The sequence below is a fragment of the Poecilia reticulata genome, linkage group LG3, assembly GCF_000633615.1.
Source record: "Poecilia reticulata strain Guanapo linkage group LG3, Guppy_female_1.0+MT, whole genome shotgun sequence".
Lineage (NCBI taxonomy): Eukaryota > Metazoa > Chordata > Actinopteri > Cyprinodontiformes > Poeciliidae > Poecilia > Poecilia reticulata.
This window is the reverse complement of record NC_024333.1, coordinates 17,570,321-17,591,061: the sequence shown is the minus strand read 5'-3', so window position 1 is coordinate 17,591,061 and position 20,741 is coordinate 17,570,321. Positions and strand designations below refer to the sequence as shown.

At 38.8% G+C, this 20,741-nt stretch overlaps 1 protein-coding gene across 1 annotated transcript in view; it reads left to right on the top strand.

The window, feature by feature from the left end:
• The window catches only part of lmo1 (LIM domain only 1), a 29,681-nt gene extending 9,195 nt beyond the window's left edge, over nucleotides 1-20,486 (top strand). The window contains exons 2-4 of the mRNA XM_008405246.2: nucleotides 6,810-7,023; nucleotides 18,457-18,582; nucleotides 19,943-20,486. Coding sequence (XP_008403468.1) covers nucleotides 6,810-7,023; nucleotides 18,457-18,582; nucleotides 19,943-20,048 — 446 coding nt within the window. The 3' untranslated portion in view covers nucleotides 20,049-20,486. The remainder of the gene's footprint in view (nucleotides 1-6,809; nucleotides 7,024-18,456; nucleotides 18,583-19,942) is intronic.
• The last annotated feature ends 255 nt before the right edge of the window (nucleotides 20,487-20,741 follow it).

The following is a 20,741-nucleotide window of genomic DNA, read 5'->3' as shown; positions in this document are numbered from 1 at the left end:
ATGTAGATACCGTGCATTAGCAAGAATGAAAGCCCTGAAGCACCTCCACTGATGATTGGCTGGAACAAATCTTTTTGCTCTGCCAGCACTCTGACAATCTTCCTTTGCTGTAAGAGCTCTCGTGGGTTTATTCGTGGTAAAACTGCATGATAAAAATCACAAATGTTTTGTGTCCCGTCTCCTCCTCCTCATTCATCTTATTACCTCATTTTCTTTGCCCCCATCTCGCTCCTTTTAACTCAAGCTTCGCTGTTGACAGCTTACCTTGCAGAGCTCCCACTGTAACCTACTACTGAGCAACCAAGTGCTGGAACACGTTGCCTTCTGTAATAATTTGGAATCTCTGCCAGTTTCATGTCTTAAAAAAACAGGAGCAATGAATTTAATTAGAAAGCTGTTGCATATCTCCGTGATACATTTCTTTTAATTAACCCCAAGTGAATAAATTAAAAATAATAGGGGGCTGAAAAGTGTGGAAAAACACCCTAATGAAGTTTTCCGTTAATTGGGATGAAGTCTGTAGCCAAACCGCAGAGAGCAGTGCGCACCAGGAGCTAACAATGCCGTCTGTAAGCCCCAGAAAAGGAAAAAAAAAAAAAAAGGGCCCAGGGCCTTCATGCTGACTTGAAGTGTAAGAAATGCACCTCTGACGTGATGGAAATGACCGTGGGCTGGGAGAAAAGGCAGTCCTGTTCTGGGCCGCTCTGCTGAGACTCCCCGTGCCGCGCTTGAAGCCCGGCCAGTGTTATTGCAGTCCTAATGTGGCTGACTCATTTGGAGCGGATCAGGAGTAATTATGGTAGGGAAAGTGGCTGCCGACCGTGGGGGTCAGGACACTTGTAACATGTGAAAAGAGCAATTATTCCAGGAGACAAAACCCTCCCTTATCCCGGCCGGTGCCAGGGTCAATGCAAGGGACGGCTGGGCTTCGTTTCAGCGAGGCTTATTAGCCACAGCAAGCTGCAAAGTTTGAGAGAGTGCATCTTGTTAATGAACAGTCCCCCTGCACCATTTCTGTCTGCTTTCTCTCCCACTTACTGTGGGTGTTAATTATGTCATAATCATAGCGGGCATACAGTCTCAGAAATCACCTCACAGACCCCAGCATTCATACACAACCATCTGGAAAAGCAGCATGCTGTACAGTAATAAAGAAGGCTCTTACACCAAATTATAAGGGGAACACAGTCAGCTTGAAATGTAATATTGACTTGGGCTTTTGTAAGAAACTACCTACTTTGAAGGGAAGAGTGTATGCATGTGTCTCTTTCTGTGCTCATGCATAGCTTTTCCTTTACTCCTTCCATATGCTCCAGCTAACGACAGGAACACGAATCAGTGGTCTTTGTTTATCGCAGAGAACATTCTCATCAGGCTGCTTTCAGCTGACATGTGTATTCCAGCTGATATTATTACCAGATGTCTTGTATTTTTGTCTTGCAGACTAAAAAACATGTCTTTGGTTGAATTGCAGAGATTTTGGAAACTGATTTCCGCATACAATAGCGAGACATCTGCATCAGATCTCTATTAACCATAGTGGCCGACACCTTGGCCCCGGGACAACATTTTATTTGGGATTGCCATGGCCACAGCACTTACAGTGGTGGCTGAAACACAAAGGACTCGAGTAAATCGGCGCCTGAAGGCTGTAATCTCATGAGGGCCGATTAGAGTTATAGTAGTAGAGCAAAAACAGAGAACGTTTTTGCCATTCTATACAGCAATGAGTATTATAGTAGAATATAATATAATAATATGTGGATGCCTTAATCAGTTGTACCAGAAAATTGATTCACATTTTTTTAATCATAGATTATTTGTAGATCAAAAATCAGATTTTTTTTGTTACTTTTCATTTGCTTCTCTATTAGTTTTCACTAAATCAAAACTAAGAATCACTACTTTCTCTGATTAATGCGTTAACCAAAAGCATGTGCCTAGATGTATTTTTTTCTCCAGAATTTCATAAAAATTAGATGGCGTTGGATGAGCGTTGATGAATAAATCGAGTTGATCTTGTAATTATTTAATTTTCAGTTGGATTTAAAGTTAATCTCAATATGAAAGAACATTTTCTTCCTATTCAATACCTTACAATCCTAATGAAAAATCTAAATCAGAGTTGGCAGTTCAGACATTAAAGGAAACTGAAAATTGGAATAGGCCAGGAATACGCTCTGTGTATTTATATAATTTTTGAGTCAAATGGTATTAGAATTTTGCAAAAGCATTGCTTTTATGGACATTGATTATTACTCTGATCTTAAGCAGAGCTAATGTTATCCATTACAAAATGATTTAGGAGTACAGAAAAACTCAGTTTTATTTACCTAACATCCTGTAACTCAGGAGCCAATTCCTTGTTTTTCTACGTCAGTCCTCCTCATGCATCTGACTCGTCATTCATTTGAAGTGACCAAGAAGAACCACATGAATAACAAGCAACTTAGTCCATTACACCACCTTGTGTTAGTCTTTTAAGTTATATTTTTCTGCCTTGAGCCAGTTAAGAGAAGACTCGTCTAAACAGATGTTTAGAAAACATTTGAATGTTTTAATTATTGTTCAAAACTTTTACAAAGTTCCTCAATATAATGACTAATGTTGGTTTGGTTTTGTAGAGTTTCTAGTTTATAGAGCTATTGTGATATTTCTTTTGTGCAGCACTCATTTCAATTAATAGTTGACACTGATGAAGATAATGATGACAATAATGAGAAGTGCAAGTGCTCTAGATAAATGCATCATTAAGTGAGGTGGTAGCCAATTTTCCCGCAGATCTAGGTTTTTGTGCTTACCACTATAGTGGCTAACCCCGTCTCATTCAGTGCAGCTGGGGGTTGCAAATTATGAGGGGTCCTTCAGAGAAAGGGCCACCCAGGGCCAACTTCCACCTCCCTCCTAATTTGTCAGGAGGGTTGAACAGTTTTTGTAAGATCCTTTACCTCCCAATGAACCTGCAGAGTAGGCGTCACACCATGGAGTCAGAGCTTTTAACTAATCATAATGAAACGCAGAAGCAGATGTAACTCTTTGTTCTGCCGTTAAAGGTCAAGATGACTTGTTGCATTGACAAAAGGGACATTGGGTTCTGATAAACACCATAAATTATTCATAAACCCCATAAAACCTGCAGTGTATTGCATAAACTGTTGGTGATGAATTGGTTCTGATGTTTCTTTAACTTTTGAGGCACAGCAGCAGAATTTCACAAGCAATGTGATGATCGTCGTCAATGAAGGAGCAGATGTTGAAGCAGTAACCAGTCTTCCTTCAGATTAAACAACCGACAGACAGGTAGTTGATTGTTCTCTCATGATACACGGGAAATCTGTGTGTACATGATTGTAACATGTAGGTAAACGCGTACTTGTTTTAAACACTGGAGCCAAGTATTCTTACAAGGATGACACAAAAATGCAGCTTTGAGTCTTTTTACTCGTGCAAAATCGCTGCAATAACTGCAATTTTTTTCATTTTCCAAACATTTCCTTGAATGATCTATGCTGTGTATTTTCTCTTAAAAACTTCCAATATATACAAAAAGCCTACTGGACTGATTTGGTTTTTCTGATAACTGCAAAAATGGAAGTGTAAATAGGGTAAGAGAAATCGGATGCTATCTATAATGGAAATACATGGTCTGACAGGCCGCTTGGGCTGAGTAAAACTAACTGCACATATTCTTTGAAGATGTAATCTTAAAGAAAGAGAGAGATGACAGGGCTTTACACACAGCACTAATGGCAAATTAAATTCCCCCCTCAGGAAGGATATTTGGCAGGGCAAGTGCTGTCTCTCCACTTTGAGGGGCAAAATGCATCCCTGTGTTGGAGGAGCAAATTGTGATGTGGAGAGGCATGCTTTTGGTGACATCAAATGACACCGGAAGGTCAGTGGCACTTGTATCTGTTAAATGGAATGGATTAAGTGGAGGCTGCCTCTTCGTCTGCTTTTTCCTTTCATAATGCAACTTGGTTTTGTTGTTTTTTTTTTTGTTTTTTTCTGCTTTCTGGGAGTTGCCAGGAATTTGAGGTTCTGTTCTACTTCAGCATTACGCAGAGCGCCTGGAGTGGTGACAGGTGCAAGAAAATGTCTCATGGCATTAAGGGAATTGAAAAGACATTTATTTTACACAATCACTTTCTTTCCTGTCACTGCTTTTTGTTTAGTAGGTTTTAGCTCCTGCTTGCTACATTCCTGTTTTCCAGAGGCTGTTTTTCAGGGAAGACATAAAACTTATGTTTGTTCCCAGCGATGGCTCTTCAGGCAGTGTGCAAAAAAAAAAAAGGGAAAAAAATCTCTGCCACACTTAGGAGCAAAGAACCCAGCACGTATGTGTGTAGAAATAAATGTCAGACTAACTGCAAACACAGAACCTGGGTCATATTAGACACAAACTGTAGTGTCACTTTAATGATGCTGAGCAGGGTTTTAAACATCTAACGGCGGCTGTGAGCGGCACTCGGTAACTCCAGGATAGGTTAAGCTTTGTCCTTTTCAAACTTGATGTAAAACACACACGATATGTTAAAGGAATGTGTGGTGGGGCGGTGGTCCCAGCCAATTAGGAGCTGTTCCTCGGGAGGTGCAGGAACGACCTTTTTATATAATTAGTTCTCTTATTTAAAGCAAAGATTTTGAGTAGAATAACTAATTAGGTGTCATAAAAGGCAAATTAAAGATTTTTGTGATCCTTGAGGGAATTGCAGTTACTCGTTTTTTTTTTTCTTCTTCCTGAACACAAGCTCCGAATCAAACACACACACACACGCACGCACACACACACGCACGCACACGCGCGCTCTCCCTCATTAAGACTGTTTTTAGTTCTGTAGAAGCCTGACAGGCGAGCGCTGTTGGCATACCTGCAGAGAGCTCCCCTAACAAGCCATGAAATACAGGTAGGAGAGTCCGCCCTTATCCAGTGTAGCTTGAATTTGAAGCTTTTTTAGCTTCATTTACGCTGAACATTGGTATTTATGGCAGGTTTTGTGATCCTAACGCAGCAGCTTTAAGGGGTCTGTTTTGGGGTGGCAGGTGGGGGAGCTGAAGGGCAGGCAGAACACTAATTGATGGCTCCCATCACTAGCTCAGGACCAATTAGCCTATCCTTTCTACTTCTGATAAAGAAATAGACCAGCTCAACACCGCTCTACTCCTTTCTGACATATAAACCAGCGCCATAAATTTGACTAACAAGCTCTGCATTGTAATTCACCTCTTATGTAAAAAGGGAGCTACCTAATTAATTTGCGTTCCCTGTAAAATTGATGTAAGAACAGAGAATAGCTGCAAATCTAGATCCAATAATGCATTTTCTGAGTCCATTTAAGTGCATGTACAAGTGTGAAGGAGTAAGAAAAGCTGGCCAGAAACGGGATTTTCCTATTCCAAGCAGGGTTTTGTGAAAAGCAGTGTAAGGTCGTTTTGAAAGAGAGCAAACTCAATAAAACTTAGCCGAGGAAAAACAGCAAGGAGAGAGGCAGTCCATTCGTATTTGCCGAGGTTGTTTCTATCATTCAACAAAGCAAATAGCAGGTCTAACTGCACAATGCGCGCCGTCACTGTTGCCATTTCTTTCCTGCCAAAGAGATGCAAATAAAAACTTTTATCTGGCCCTGCACAGACTAATAAGTCAGTAACATTTTATATAAACTTTGTATGACGTATAAAACAGGCCTCCATAGCCGCTCAAACGTACAAAATGTTAGCCTAACCCCCCGTCACGCAGATGTCCTGCCCTTTTTTCCTTTTTTTGGTGGAGAGAGACAAATGTGTTTTGAAAGTAGAGTTGCAAGTGGCGTCCACTGTGTGTTCTTTTAGACGGATCAATAGCTCAGTGTGTGAGAGAGTGTCTTAAGAGCTGTTGTCTTGTGCTTTCAGCTGTGGCAGACCTGTTAGTGCTACAGAGGGGAGCTACGCACCCCTGCCTCCGTACCAGCAGTGGCCTGAGGGGGGCTTTTAGTCCAAACACAAATGTCAGCCTCACATAGACTATTAGTGTTTAGTGCAGTTATTAAATGGACTTTATTTGTCCTTTAGGAGGCTAAAAGGCGCACTTAAAGGGGACCTGCGTGACAGCAGGGCAATTTGCGAGTTTGGTAACTTAGGCTCGCTCATTGCGGACACATGAGTACAGATAAGTGTAAAAGGAGGAAAGGCTGTTATGCTCAGAGCACAGAGAGGAGAGAGCATTGTGTGTTTGGGGTTTGTGTGTGTGTGTGTCCCTCTATGAAACACAGAGTGAGTGTATGCTAAAAGGCACTTAGGCCATAACATATCTCACTGGGGTCTGGTAGCAGCGTTTTTGTGGTCAGAGGCTTTTTAAAAGGTTAATGTTAATCTATACCAAACAAAGCCCATGAGGAGCTTTTACAGCCGTGGACAGTTGAGTGAAATGGGTTTTGATGAAATGGTAGGTAAGTAACATACTGCACATCTTGTTGTAAATACCACAGTAAGCTAAACAGGCGTTGTGTATTTTATTCACAGAAATCCGTCCCCCTTCCTCTATGGCCCACAGCCAGTGATCGTGTAACTTTTGTATTACAGCGTGTTCTTAGCCGAACAAGTGAGTCAAGGCGTTGTAGTCCAATGTGACCTGGGTGCCTATCTACATGGAAGAGTGTTTTCTTTAATGCATATGAAGCAGGTAGGCAGTGTGCCGTGGCCATGTGCGAACACCAGGCTTAGACGCCTCGGGAAGCAGCTGGCTTATCAAAAAAAAAGAAGAGAACACGAAAAGTCACTCGTGTTCCCGGGCCGTAAATCACGCGTGGCTGTTTGTCTCCTTATCGCTACAGGTGTGCCGATGCTCTCTGTCCAGCCCAAAGGGAAGCAGAAGGGGTGTGCTGGCTGCAATCGCAAGATTAAAGACCGCTACCTGCTCAAGGCCTTGGACAAATACTGGCACGAAGACTGTCTCAAATGTGCCTGCTGCGACTGCCGCCTGGGGGAGGTGGGCTCCACCCTGTACACGAAAGCCAACCTCATCCTCTGTCGCAGGGACTACTTGAGGCAAGAAAGACACACAATCACTTTTGTCCACTCACAAAAATACAAAAGGCTGTGTCATTACAAGACTCTGTGACATTTTAAAATCTTTTAAAGCTTCAGAACTATGGTCTGCATTTAGGAAAAAGTGATATTGGTAATCTTATTAATTTAGTTCTGTTGCAGGTCAACCTCAAGTTGTTCATACACTTGGAAGATTAGTATTTGAAGTGATGTATCAATTTAACCTTCATGATTTATTATTTGAAGTTGTTAAAATTTTGGAGTGGGTCAGCGAGAGTCCTGACTTGAATTATGATAAGGAATAAATAAAAAAATAGGTGTGATGGCACAAAGACTTTCCAAACTCAAGCCATTAAAGCTCACCAACAAATATAAATAATCAAAGTACCAGTGGAAATATGCAAAAAGCTGGTCGGCCTTTATAAAAAAGATTTGACTGCTATAATACCAATAAAGATTTTCCTATTTATTGTTGAGAAGGGCATATTGACTTGTACTTTGCTAATATGCAAATGATAGCAAATCTTTTTTTCTACACTAATAGAAAGTTTAATCTATAGGAAAAAAAACAATAGATCTATTGTATAGATAAGTTTTACTTTCTATGAAAAAAAAGCTCTTGGTTGAATACATTTTTTTAAGTCCAAATCTGCTAGTAGCACTAGTAATTATAGTCTTCACTGTGTTATCGGTGTTAACAGGCCATCATATCATTGATTGTGTCTCCTGACCTATTCTTTTTACATATCTGTTAATAATGGATATATATTTTAGAGAATCATTAGGGTTTGTATGGGTTTATGCAACTCAGAACACCCATTACCCTAACATATTGGGACCAGAAATTAGACAAAAAAGTGATGAATATTATTAAAAACCATTAAATCTCTATTTATATACATGTGTCAATTACGTTGACATATTCTACAACTGCAATGCATTTATTTTAAATAAAATGATCAAATAAACAGCGTGGCAATGGAAAATAAGTCACTTATTTTCCATTTCTGTCTGCCACCACTGAGACAGCTGCACTGTAAAATCGTCTCTTGGTTGGTGGGTATTGTTTTCATGTCTGACGTTGTTTACGTGAACATGAAGGACCTCTGTCATGAAAGCTCTCTGAATTGTAGAGGGGCTGAAGGCTGTGAGAATCCTCCAGGCAGGCTTGTTGCTTCACTTCCCGCCCCCCCAAACACACATACACACTTCTGATGCCCCTGCCATCTGCTTGTTAAATTAAACATGACCATTTCCTGGGCGTTAGGTCACATTCCCCACCATTTATCTGAGAGGGAATCCCCCTGGGACCGACTTAGGGATGCCGGTGCCCTGTGCCCCCCTTTTCCCTCTCGTCCAAACATCCCTGGCCAGCATTGTCTTCCCCCTCTCTGTATTTTCCTTCTGTCTATTTGTGTCTCAGCTATCTGGTTGTTATCTTTGACATGCTGCCGTTTCCTGACTGGCTTTGGATCTACAACTAATTTGAGAGCCTGGATTATTAAGAAGCTCAATGATTTCACATTCAAACCAAAATTCAGCCTGAGGTCTCTTTAATATTATTATTTGTATTTGTGATTCTTATCCCCATAAAACAATTTTGAAAGCCTTTTTTTTGGGATATGCGTGTAGAGAGCGGAAAGTGTGGAAATCCCAGCAGTCTATTTCAAGCAAGGCAACTATTCCTTTGTATGCCTGATGCTCTAGGTAGCATTGAGTTGTTTTTACAGGTTATTTAAGTTCTGTAAAAGCTTGTAGTAGACTTGCATTAGCACCTTTGTCTCTGAACTTTATGTGCTTTGGTGATTCTGAGGAAAATAACAAATAACATGGGTGTAACTATTGAGCTAATTCACAAGAGGAATTGTAAATGTAGAGTTAGGACTATTTTTTTTTTTATTTGAGGTGAACAACGGCAGTCCAGATTCCCTAAAAATTGCAAAACAACTCTATAGTGGCAATGAGAATCTGTGCAGAGAATGATTAGCTAGTGTACATGGGTAGCCAAAATGCCATTAGTTAAAGGTGGTGCTTGGCCAGCCAACGGTGCAGTGTTTAAAACCAACTTCATCATACAACAGAACAAAAAATGAAGAACTGCTTCCTTACTTCCTTCAAAGGGAAAAAAAAGTCTCAAAGGCAAAGTATTGAGCTTAAAGCCCTCATTTAGGGCTCACAAAATAATCTTAAAAACAAGACCCAGATGTTTCACATTGACCTGAAATATTACAACAGTTTCATAGTTTTCTGATATTGTACTTAGAGGCCTTGTTGTAATTTTTACTCATTGCTGTGACAAAGTAACAAGAAAACAAACCACAGTCATTTTGGCAATCACTTGTGAAGCTTGGAATAACTTTCTTTTGTGTCATCTGTGGTTTTTGATGTTTTAGGGCAGCATTTTTCAAAACTTTGGTCCCATATTATGTATTTTGCTAAAAAAAAAATCCATTCTTACACTCTCTAGGCTTTATCAGTTATATTCCCATAAAACTGTGGTCAGCTCAATAAAATATAAACACATATTGAAAGAAAAAACAAGGAATTCAGCAAAAAAAACAACAATAAAAACAAAGTCATTTACAAAGAAATGTACTGCTAGCCAATGACAGTCATTTGGTGTTTTAATTAAAACTCCAAGAAGTCTCAAGTTTACAGTGATAACTTAAGGCGGCCATTTTAACATTGTGTACAATTCCAGGCTAGTGATTTATGTTTTTTGCTCAGTTATATCCTGGCATGCATTCTTTCCAGGGCAAAATCACTACAGTTTCGGATTTCAAAATGAAACAAAAAGAGACAAAAATTTTAATTAGGGATTGAAATTGCATGTCATTAATGAAGAAATCAACTCTGCTAAAAACATATGGGATTATAACCAATGAAATTCTGACTCCAGTAAATCTTAAGAGCCTAGTTTGGTAGTTTGAATAGCTTTTGTACACATGCATCCACAATGTCAAGCCAGTAAGCTAGTTTGTTAACCCGTTGCCTCTTTATAAATTTACACACAGTGGTCACATTAAGAAATCATGCATACCTTTCAGGTTTTTCCAAGGAAAACAATAATTCATAGATGCTTTTCAAAAAAAAAAATGCTCCTAGACTTTTATATTGTATTCTGATTTCAGGAGTGTGTTCACTGGACATAAAATAAAAACTTTTCAGTGAATATGACAAATCAAACTAAAAACAGTATGAATAGGAGGTAAAAGCCAACCTCATTTGAAGGTCTCGCATCTGGTGTAGTTTATTAAATAAAAGCCTTGTTCGCTATTAAAGAAAGACAGTAAGATTTTTCCCCATCTCACCCATGGTTTTCAGTGACATTTTACTTTCATCTTAGCTCTTTTTCTGACCTGGAAGGAGCTTGTGGCCCACTTGAGAGGCGCTCAGGGACGTTACGTTGAGATAGGCCATTACCATCCATCAGTCCCCACCCACAGTTAATGCTTTTAAGATGCAGTGAGAGGTCCACTAAGACCTGATGTTGCCCCCAGAAGGGGCAGATGGCGCAGATGAGGTTGTAATAAATGGGGAAATGACCAAGAGTAGGCAAAAATGATGAAGCTCTTAGTTTCACTTAGTAAAATACATCAGCTGAAAGGACAGCAACCCCAACCCCGAAGCTGTAAGTGCCTAACTGACATAGTGAAGGGAGAAGGAAAAGCTTTCTCGCACATTAGACCGGTAAGATGTAGAGGTCAGGCAGGGGATGAAAAAAAAAAAAAGGAGAGTGACATGTGGAATGAAAAGTTAGAAACACTAAAATAAGAATAACATTGAAAGAGGGGAGAGAAAGAGAACTTCCTGTGTGCCTCTGCTGCCCCAGATTGTCTAATGAAATCCATCCAACTTGCCTGCTCTTCAGTCTGCGACAAATGCAGAACACTTAATGGCCGAGATGCTTCAGATGAATTCTATTATGAAGCAAATTAAAAACCTTACCTAGCGAGGAGCGAAGAGGCAGTTGGAGAGACCAGCGCATTTTGAAAGTAGGTGATGCGGAGTCCAGCTGGTGCCAGTTTCCTTTTCATTCCCTCTTTTCCGAGTAGAAGACCAAGTCTACCCTCACCTGCAGTAATGAAGTTAAATCTGTGCTCTGAATTAGTCTCCTGCACTTCATTAAATACAAGCAGTGGATCAAACACACTGGTTATTTCTAAGGGGTTGGATCCCTGCCATGCTCACATTAATTTTTATAGGAGCTCCATCTGTGATTGTCCTTCGGTGGCATTAGCAACTTAAATTCACTCACTCTCTCCCGAGTCTTTCTTTTCAGCATGCACAAAAGAAATGCCTGCACATCTCTCTGCTGGCGCTTGCAGCAACTAAAAAGTTCACTTCCAACCTACACATTCTTCACTCTGTCGTTTCCACAAGTATTTTTATCCAGCTGGGCAAATTTCTCGTTCAGACACTAGAATAAGAAATTAATTAGGTCTTTGTCTTAGAGCAATATAGTTATTGTGTGATCATCAGGGTTTGAGGACTGATATAATTTAGTCTTTCATTTCACCTACTACAAATGACATAATAGTCATCAACTTATCAAAGTGGGTTATAATTAACTGTAAGAGGAAAATGTGCTCGAGATAATGAACATCATAAGTTAACTGCACACAGATGGAGCAGCAGGAGAAAGATGATAACAGTATATGGGTGTGGCTGTTGTACAAACCTTACTACTTTAGGAAGTAAAACAGTAGCTCTTATTCTTTGGAGGTGATGCAGATCAAAAAACAAAGGTTTGCACTTTAGAAATGATACAACCGTTGGGGAAGGTCAGAACATGCGATGCATGCATTAGCAGCTCTCCCTCTTATAAAATCTGACAAGCCCTGCACAGTCTGGGAAGTCTCAAAGAGCTCAGAGAACACATAGAGAACTTCAAGAGCCGCAGCACAAACTGAAGGAAGCAACGCGGAGAGGCAGCGGATACACTGCAGGAGCTTTAAGGGTTTGAAGTTAGCAAAGCAGCAAGTTGAAAGAAACAAAGAAGGCACACTTTTCTCTGAAGACCTGTTGTAATAACTCAATACCAGGCAAAGGAGAGTTGCTTCATGGTGCTGCCATCCAACTAACATCACAGTATTTCACAGTGGTACACGGTTACATATTTAGTTACTTGACAATACCTCTTCTAATGACTGTAGAGGATTCCTATGTGTTACAGAAAATAAATAAATGGGGACCAAATACATATATCCATTCATATGAAGGTAATTAATTTTAACTAAAACATTCCTAGAATTATAAACTTGCATTTTTCATGGTAATGTGATGCTCAGTCATTTGGACAGAGCCTCACGGCAACAGATGCTCACGTCAAACAAAAACGACATTGCCCAAACTTCTAAAGGTCAGAGAGTCATAAAAACACAGATGAGAAAGGGAGGAAAGAAGAAAACAGGCATATGTGACAACTGATGCAGTCGTAGCAACAGTTACCAGTGTTAGGGCCGTCACAAGATTTTCTAATAACATGCAGCCCTAATACAGACCTTCTTAGATTTAATGTTTCAAAATCCTCCGAGATTTAACCTAAAGAAATTATTGTTGAAGTTGAATTAAAACACTTGCCAATCAAACAGTATGCATAAAGTTTAATACAATCATTTAGGGTAAAGACATTTAAACATAAATAAAGAATGTGCTACATGGATATTGGTACTAATTTTACTGCCGCAGACAGTATCTCACGTAGAAACGTTAAGAATGGTTAACACTGCGTTCCATTTACTTTAAAGTTGCGTCACAACTAACATTATTATGTTCCAGTTCTTTGTTGGAAAACCAGTAAGATTTGCTAAATTATGTTTTTCAATGACCAGGCCAGCAGCTGTTAGTAATACGAGGTAATGGCAATGTTTCCATGCATTTTATACAAACAAACACTTTATTAAAGGTTGTATAGTTTATGACTGAATTTGTGCCGTTACTTTAATTAGATACAAACCATAAAAATTTCAAGTAAGTAGGTGGTTACCATAATTTTTGTAACTTTTTAGTCAAATATTAGCCAATATAATTCGATGTTCTACTGCATTTGGAATGTTAAATATAACATTATTATAACATATTAAATACATATAATAGAATATTAAAGGAAATATTGTTCAATGCATGGTAAGAATACTGTATTTACATGTGATGATATATCACAGGTACACTCTGATAGTTAAGGTCACATATTGCCCACGGCAAAAAACCACCAGTTTGGCTTATAAAAATATAGCAAAAACCTTTAATAATAAGATTAATAAGATTATGTTCTTTACCAAAATGCCTTGATTGTATTCATTATAGTTTAATTTAACTTTAAATGCTGCATACTTGTGTTTTAATTAACTGAATAAACATTTTTGAAAAGGAACTTTTCAAAAAGCAGAAAGGGGGCATATATTTATATCTTTACAAAAATAATAATCTAAGCAGAAGCCAGTGAAAAACATGTATTTTGGACATAGCACTAAAAATACTCAGATTCAAGAGAGATTGGCAAAAAATAAACTAAAAATGGCGATGAATCGAAACTACTTCAGAGGTACAGATGATTTTGACTTTGAACTTCAAAATGTCAACTTCTGAGTACAAATCTGATGCAGCACAGCATGTTAATGTTATGCTTTACTTTATGGAAAAGGGTATGTCATTAAATTAAACTTAACTGGTCACTTTCAATAGAAATGTTTGTAGTCGTAGTGGCTTATTACAACAAATACATTGAAAATAAACTACTGTCCTTTTTTAACATTCTTTTCAGGATGTGGGGAGCTGCAGAAAAATTAAGTCCATCTAAACTTTTAATTGAAATTAACTACTGAAAGAATTTATTCAAAATATGAATGAAAATAACTAACATATATAACATTAAAGAGCAGTCATTAATTAGAAAACAAACATGGGACAGGTTTAGCTATGAATAAGAATATTTTCAAGGATTTCAGAAATCACACTTGCTGAAAAAAACGGATGTTAATTTTTCTCCTTTCATTTAGAGGAAAGTTATTCATTTAATCCAAATGACCAAAGAAATTACAGAACATGAGCCACTGCACTCTGACAATACAGGGCATATTTCAGGACAATATGTGAAAATTCTTCACAAAGTAGGCTATTCAGGCCTCAAAATTAATTTCTCAAATGAAATGAATTGTTTTTCAAAAGCAATTTACTGTCTAAATTCTTTGAAAGGTGCTCTTTTTATGTAGAATGTTGGGGTTTTAAAAGGATTTATGGACCTTCAGTTTTTATTTAATCTAAATCTAGACAAATCAGCCAAGTTCTTTAACATTTTATTTTTTCTATCAACTTTTGTGAAGGCATGCATTTGTGTGTTTTCCACTTAGAAATCTACTAATTAATACATCAAAGCAGTAGACACAAGTCAAATAAATGTATAAAAACTATATTCATTTTCTGGTTTGTATTGGTACCTGTCAAGGACTGTGACACACCAGGCAGCAAATTAGCTATCAATGTGAAAAGCTGAAGCGTTGGAAGCAGAAATAAAACAATCTAGAGTAGGAATTTGAGCTGGGCCATTTTCTGAATTATAATTGCAAAAGAAGAATTTTGCAGATTTGTTCTCAGAGTTCAAGGTAAAATACAAATATACAAAATCAGTCCACAGATACAGCACAGTGACTCTAAAAAGGCTGGATGAAGCTTCTGTTTCTTCCTTTTCTTTTTTTTTTATTTGCGTGGTAAGATGTAGTGTTAGCTTTAAATCAATATCATTTGTTGTGTCACAGTCATGGCAGACCAAATGCAGCGCCCCCTCAGCTGTTACTCATGAGATTACTGCATTGGTTGTGTTTTCTGGCTGTTTATTGTTCTTACCAAAGGAGCAGCAGTAGAGGAGCTTGTTCTGTTTGAACAGTTTCCTCAGGCTGTAATCTTCTGTTAGCACAGAGAGCTCAATTGGCACATACATTGATGCCACATGATAACCCATACACCTACAGTGTTAACTAAAGAGCTGCTTAAGTTCTTGCGTTCTGAACCATCTGAGTCAAATTTCTCACTTGCAACATGATATCAAACATCAGGCAATCTAATTTGCATAAAACAATGGACTTTTTTTTTTTTTTTCTTTCTGCTGCATAGTGATGGGGCTCCATTCGAAGTTCTGAATTACTATCAAGGATCTAAACTTTAAATATGTTTATTAAAAATGTGTTGGAATCAAACTAACTGTGAACATACAAAGATCTAGAAGTCTGCACAGTTTTGCAGTTTATGTGTTTATGCTCCTGTACTGAGCTCCAAAACTCTGTTGAATAAAGCAAAAAAAAAAAAAAAAACCACACAACACACTGTACTGAAAGATTGTAGACGCTGCAAGGTGACAATTACCCCAAATCTGTGGCATAGTGCTATGTATGTAGGTATAACTTCAGCAAGCTGGACTTTCCCATCAGGGGTGTTCACAAGTCATATGTATCAAGTGAACACCATGTCTGCAACCCAGCAGGTTGTGATAGAGACAGGTCACAATAATCTGTCTGGGTATAATAGGTGTCTGCATAGCAGTCTGTGTAACTGACCCAAACTCTCCAGGTTCTTCTAGAGCCCTTTTCCCCTGAGGGAAAGAAAAATACATCACCACCGGTCGTCCAGCTCAGTACAGTCAAGCCATCAGACTGGAGGTAAATTGGAGAGACATTCCTCTGCCATAGATACAAGTAGCAGCAGCGTCATTCAAAAAAGGTGCAATTAAAGTGTGTGTAATGAAAGAATTTAACAACGGTGCTTCAAATTACTTGATGGATCTTAGATTTTTTGGGAATGTATTCATGTTTTAAGGAATTGCCATGATGTGCAATACTCATTACAGAATTGCTCGTTCCCTTGATGCAAGATGTTCCGACACAAAGAACTTCACCGACTTTAAAAATTGAGCTTTTTACAATTTATTACGTTGCATTCCTACATTGAAGATCGCCGAGTTCTTTTTTCCCCCCATAGATTAAAGTTTATAGATCAAGTCTTTTGTAGAGTTTTGTACTTCAAAAACACAGCGGTACCAACAAACAACTGCTGTCCACTTCTTATTATAACTGCCCCAGCAACCTCAAACTGTGCAATTGTTTGCCGACTCATGAGACTCAGCTTGTGCACATTGCTGGAACACTTTCAATAAACAAAGTAATTGTGAGTTTTATCTCTGTCAAGTGGGAAGTTTACATCAAACATAGAAAAAAAATGTGCTATTTTGTGACTGTGTATTGTGAGTACACTTTATAAGAAGTCATCTTGTTTGCCCTGTTTTTCTTTAACCTCTACATGTTCTAGGCAAGTTAGAATGAACGAAATCATTTCTCCTTGCTACATGTTAAATGATTGAGAATTTTTTTCCAATACATTGTATTACTTTTTTTTCCAAGTCAAAAGTTTACATATCCTGTGTCTTAATTTTTTTTGAAAGCCCAGAGATGATTTCATAGAGTTGCAAGCTTCTGTAAAATGGAGGCACAGACAATGAAGTATTTTAAGTTAACTCATCAAACACTGCTTCCTTGTGTAACAGCACAAGAAAATCAAAAGAAATTAGGCAAAGATTAGTAAGAGATGAGGCTAAACTAGACCTCCACCTGTCTAGTTTAGCCTTGGGTACAATTTCCAGATGCCTTACATATCGCATCCATCTTGGTAAAGCATTTATATGAAACTATGAAGAACATGGGAATGCCCAGCCATCCTACTGTTCAGATAGGATATAAATAAGAGAAATTGCAGATATACTCAGGGACAAAGAGTTTAATTTTGAGACATTTGTCCTGTGCAACTAAACTAGAAGTGTTAGGCCAAAATGGCCATCGTTACACTTTGAAAACAAAGCATGAAACCCTGAGAACATTATTCTAAAATGTTGCATGCTCGGTTTGCTGCAGGAGGAACTGGTGCGCTGTACAAAACACATGGCACCAGAACGAAAAAATACAACGCTAAAAGAGTGAAACAGCAACGCAAGACTTGAGTCAAGCTATGGATTGAAACCTCATGAGTCATCCATATAGATAACGAGCCTGAGCTGAAAAGCTAGTTACAAAATGCTTGGAGGACAATAAAGTCAATATTTTAAAGTGGCCGTCACAAAGTCCTTACCGTCATTGAGGAAAATAAATATTGATGCCTTTTTTTATTCAGGTTATATCAAAATCTGCTTTCAGATGGGGATGTTTTGATGCTTTTGTCTTGTAAATTGTTGGAATATCATCATAAGTCCACTTTTCAACACTGAAATTTTGGGAAAAATGTTGGGTTTTTGGATCAATACTGAATGCTGAGAATTTCCTCAGACGCCTGACTAAGCAGAAGTCTTTGTGTCTCACAGAAGAAAAACACATTCTTTGTGTTTCAGAGCAGCCTGTGGGTGGCAGATGCCTACTGTATGAGAACACTGAAGAGTTTGTTTTTTTTTCACTGAAGGAATAACCAAATGTAACAATGTCTCAGTTTAACACCCTGTGAATCCCTCTCATGGAACATAACAACCTTTCTCCCTCTGTTTTGCTCTCTGTTGCTCCTCTGGGGCAGTGGCCCCTAATTAGAAGCAGAGCTGCTGGATATACATTTTCCCTAACAAGGTGAAAGAAACTGAATGGGACAAGCATAAACTAGGCCGAATATCAACACACTGACTCATCTGTCTGAGCCTTACAAGTTTGAGGAGGAGTGTTTAACATACCGCTGGAACAACGATCTGCAGTTGTTCTTAAGCTCTCTTGCAAAGCTGTGAAGCGGACCTTCTCCCGCTGCAGAATATATAAATCTATCTGGGCTCCAAAATCTCCAAATTAAACATAAGAGCAGGCGCATGGAAAATGAAAATGTAAATCTATCTGGGAATAGCGTTTGAGTTTTTACCCCCCCATCCCCCTTTTTTTGAAAGAAGAATGCCTTCTGTTCATTTTTATGACCTTTATCATTTGGCTCCAGTCTAATAAGCCTAAATAGACTTATGTGAGATTTCATTTTGTTATTTTCACTTTTAAAAATTCAGGTAACTCATCACAGCTAATGGCAAAGGAAATATGAAGACTAGGAGAATGGGTTGAGCAACAGAAAACCTCTGGAAGTGAATGACCACATTCTGCAGTTTGCCTTTGTGTTGAAGCCTGTATTAGGTTAGAAACTGAAAAGTTGGATTGTTTGAAATGGGTTTTCAACAATTTCAGCTTTTCTCTAAAGATAACTAAAGCATTTGCTCTAAAGTCAGATATAGACATCCTTTTGTTGTAATTGTAACAAAACTACTGATAGGATACCAAGAAACAGGCGTTTTGTGCATTCTGTATGCTACATCATATCATATTTTCTCCTTTTCTTTGCAGTTATGCTGCACATTTGTTTGCGTTTCACGGCATGAAGTTTAAAAGGAAAGTATGTTAATCTCTCTGTCTTTTCTCTCTGTCTGTCTTTCAGGCTCTTTGGTACAACGGGGAACTGTGCAGCCTGCAGTAAACTGATCCCAGCCTTTGAAATGGTGATGAGAGCCAGAGATAATGTTTACCATTTGGACTGTTTTGCCTGTCAGCTTTGTAACCAGAGGTAAGAACGGGAATCATACCTGCAACGACAATGCATTTTAAACAAACCATGAATAGAGTAGGAAGAAAGGCTCATATCTTATATTTTAGAATGTGTTGTACAGAAAGCTACATTTTTTTCTGGTACATGCTTTTTGTTTGTTCAATTGCATTACATCAAGCAGCTTGTAAATCTAGAAAATAAGATAAATTATGGTTGTCTCATTATGTTGTGCATTTGTAATACCCTGCTAATTATTTTCACTATAACATGCTGCCAGCAGTCTGTCCCCATTTGTGGCTCGATATGTAAATCTTTAAAGCCAGCGGGATGTAAAATTAGCTCTTGTTCTTATGTGTAAAGTTCAGACGCTACAGAAAGGGACACATCTTGCTGCATATAAGGGAAAAATAACGAGTGCAGATGTAACACGGTATATCCAGGTGGACAGCTACCAAAATGAAAAATTGGAACGAGCACAAAGCCTATGGTATGATGTACATGGAATATGACATACCCTAATATTGCCTTTCCCCATTAATATATTGTCAGTAATGGCAGCAGTGTGAGAGTGGAGCATCCTTTGCATGCTTGTCGCGAGTGCCACGACCCTGTTCCTCCACACAGCACAAGCCCATTAACCTTCTGCAGGCCAGATTCAGTTACCATAGTGAACACCTGCTGTAAGGGAATTATGACTCCAGTCTCTCTTCTCAGCTGGCAGATATATGAAGCCAGGGCTCATCTGGCACAGCATTGCCATGGCTGTGACTGTTACCAGCTTTATTTACCGTGTTACCAGCCTGGCATATTACTGAGGCCAAGCTATTTTCAGCTATGTTCTTATCTCCGCTCCCTTTCAGTCACATTATGGAGCTGTTTCCAAAGTGTCACGCAAACAAACAGCAGCGCAGAGAGGGAACATCAGTGGGACAGGCTGCTGTGTGTTATTTTCCCTCTTCAATTGACTCCGACTTTTGAGGAAAAATGATTTTGAACACTGCAGCCAAACTGTCTCTGAAAAAGCTCACCCCGTGGCAGGGTTTCCTCGCAGACTCCCGCGGCAACGTTACCGTTCGACCAAAAGGGAGTTTGACCTGCTTTTCATCGGGTGCCAGTTCTCCTGTCTGTTTGCTTTCAAACTGGATTGGTTTATAATCTCATTTTATTTGAAGGCCCACATTTACGATGACCATCAAACTAGCCCCTAACAGATCCTGGTGTGATCTTGAGGAAAAACGTCTCAATCCGAATGCATCTAATCTAATCAAACAAAAACCATCATTACCAGTCAAACTCAAATGCCACCCTTCAAGCCACACTTATCTCATGACGCCAGCAGCAGTTGCATTCATAACCTCCCGTTTCTGTCTTCCAACAGGTTTTGCGTGGGGGACAAGTTTTTCCTAAAAAACAACATGATTTTGTGTCAAATGGACTATGAGGAGGGCCAGCTGAACGGCAGCTTTGAGACGCAGGTTCAATAGTTCATGGCAGCAACAATCGGCTCCACACTTTACACACAAGATGGATGTTCTGCTGCACTTGGAAAAAGACAAGCGTCTGTCTGCTTGCCTGCAATACTTTTTAAATCCTCTTTATCAGCTCCTCCCCTTCCCCCCACCGCAAGGACTTCGTTGTAAATGTTCAACTTTTTGCCCCTTCCACACCGCACCGAGCCCCACCCCCTTAACCCCCAACACTGAGCAGTTACAAATTTTGATGTACAGTTGTGCCTGCTAAGCTGAGCACTGTATTGCTTGTATGTTTTGTGAAATTTGTTTAAGGTTTTCTGTTTTCTTTTAGAAATGGTTCACTGGAGGGTATGTACAGTCTGTTTTCTCTGTATATATAAACTGGAACATTTATTTTATGAAATGTAATGCAATTTTATTACTAGTGTGAATTAAAGATTCCTAAATGTTCATAGTGAGTTTTTTTTTTCTCCTCCTACTGAAACCAAAGTTGTTGAGGGAAGTTGCCCATGTATTGATAAAAATCAAATATCAAAGAATGACAATGTTATAAAAGCCTTGCAAGAGACAGATATATTTGAACATCTCTCATGATGCATTAAAGGTTTTATTACATTTTGCAAACTTCTGATGGAATTGGAAATGTTGTTTAAAATGAAGTACGTACAATTTTATTTGGAATAAAAGAATGATTCTCCAAACTGT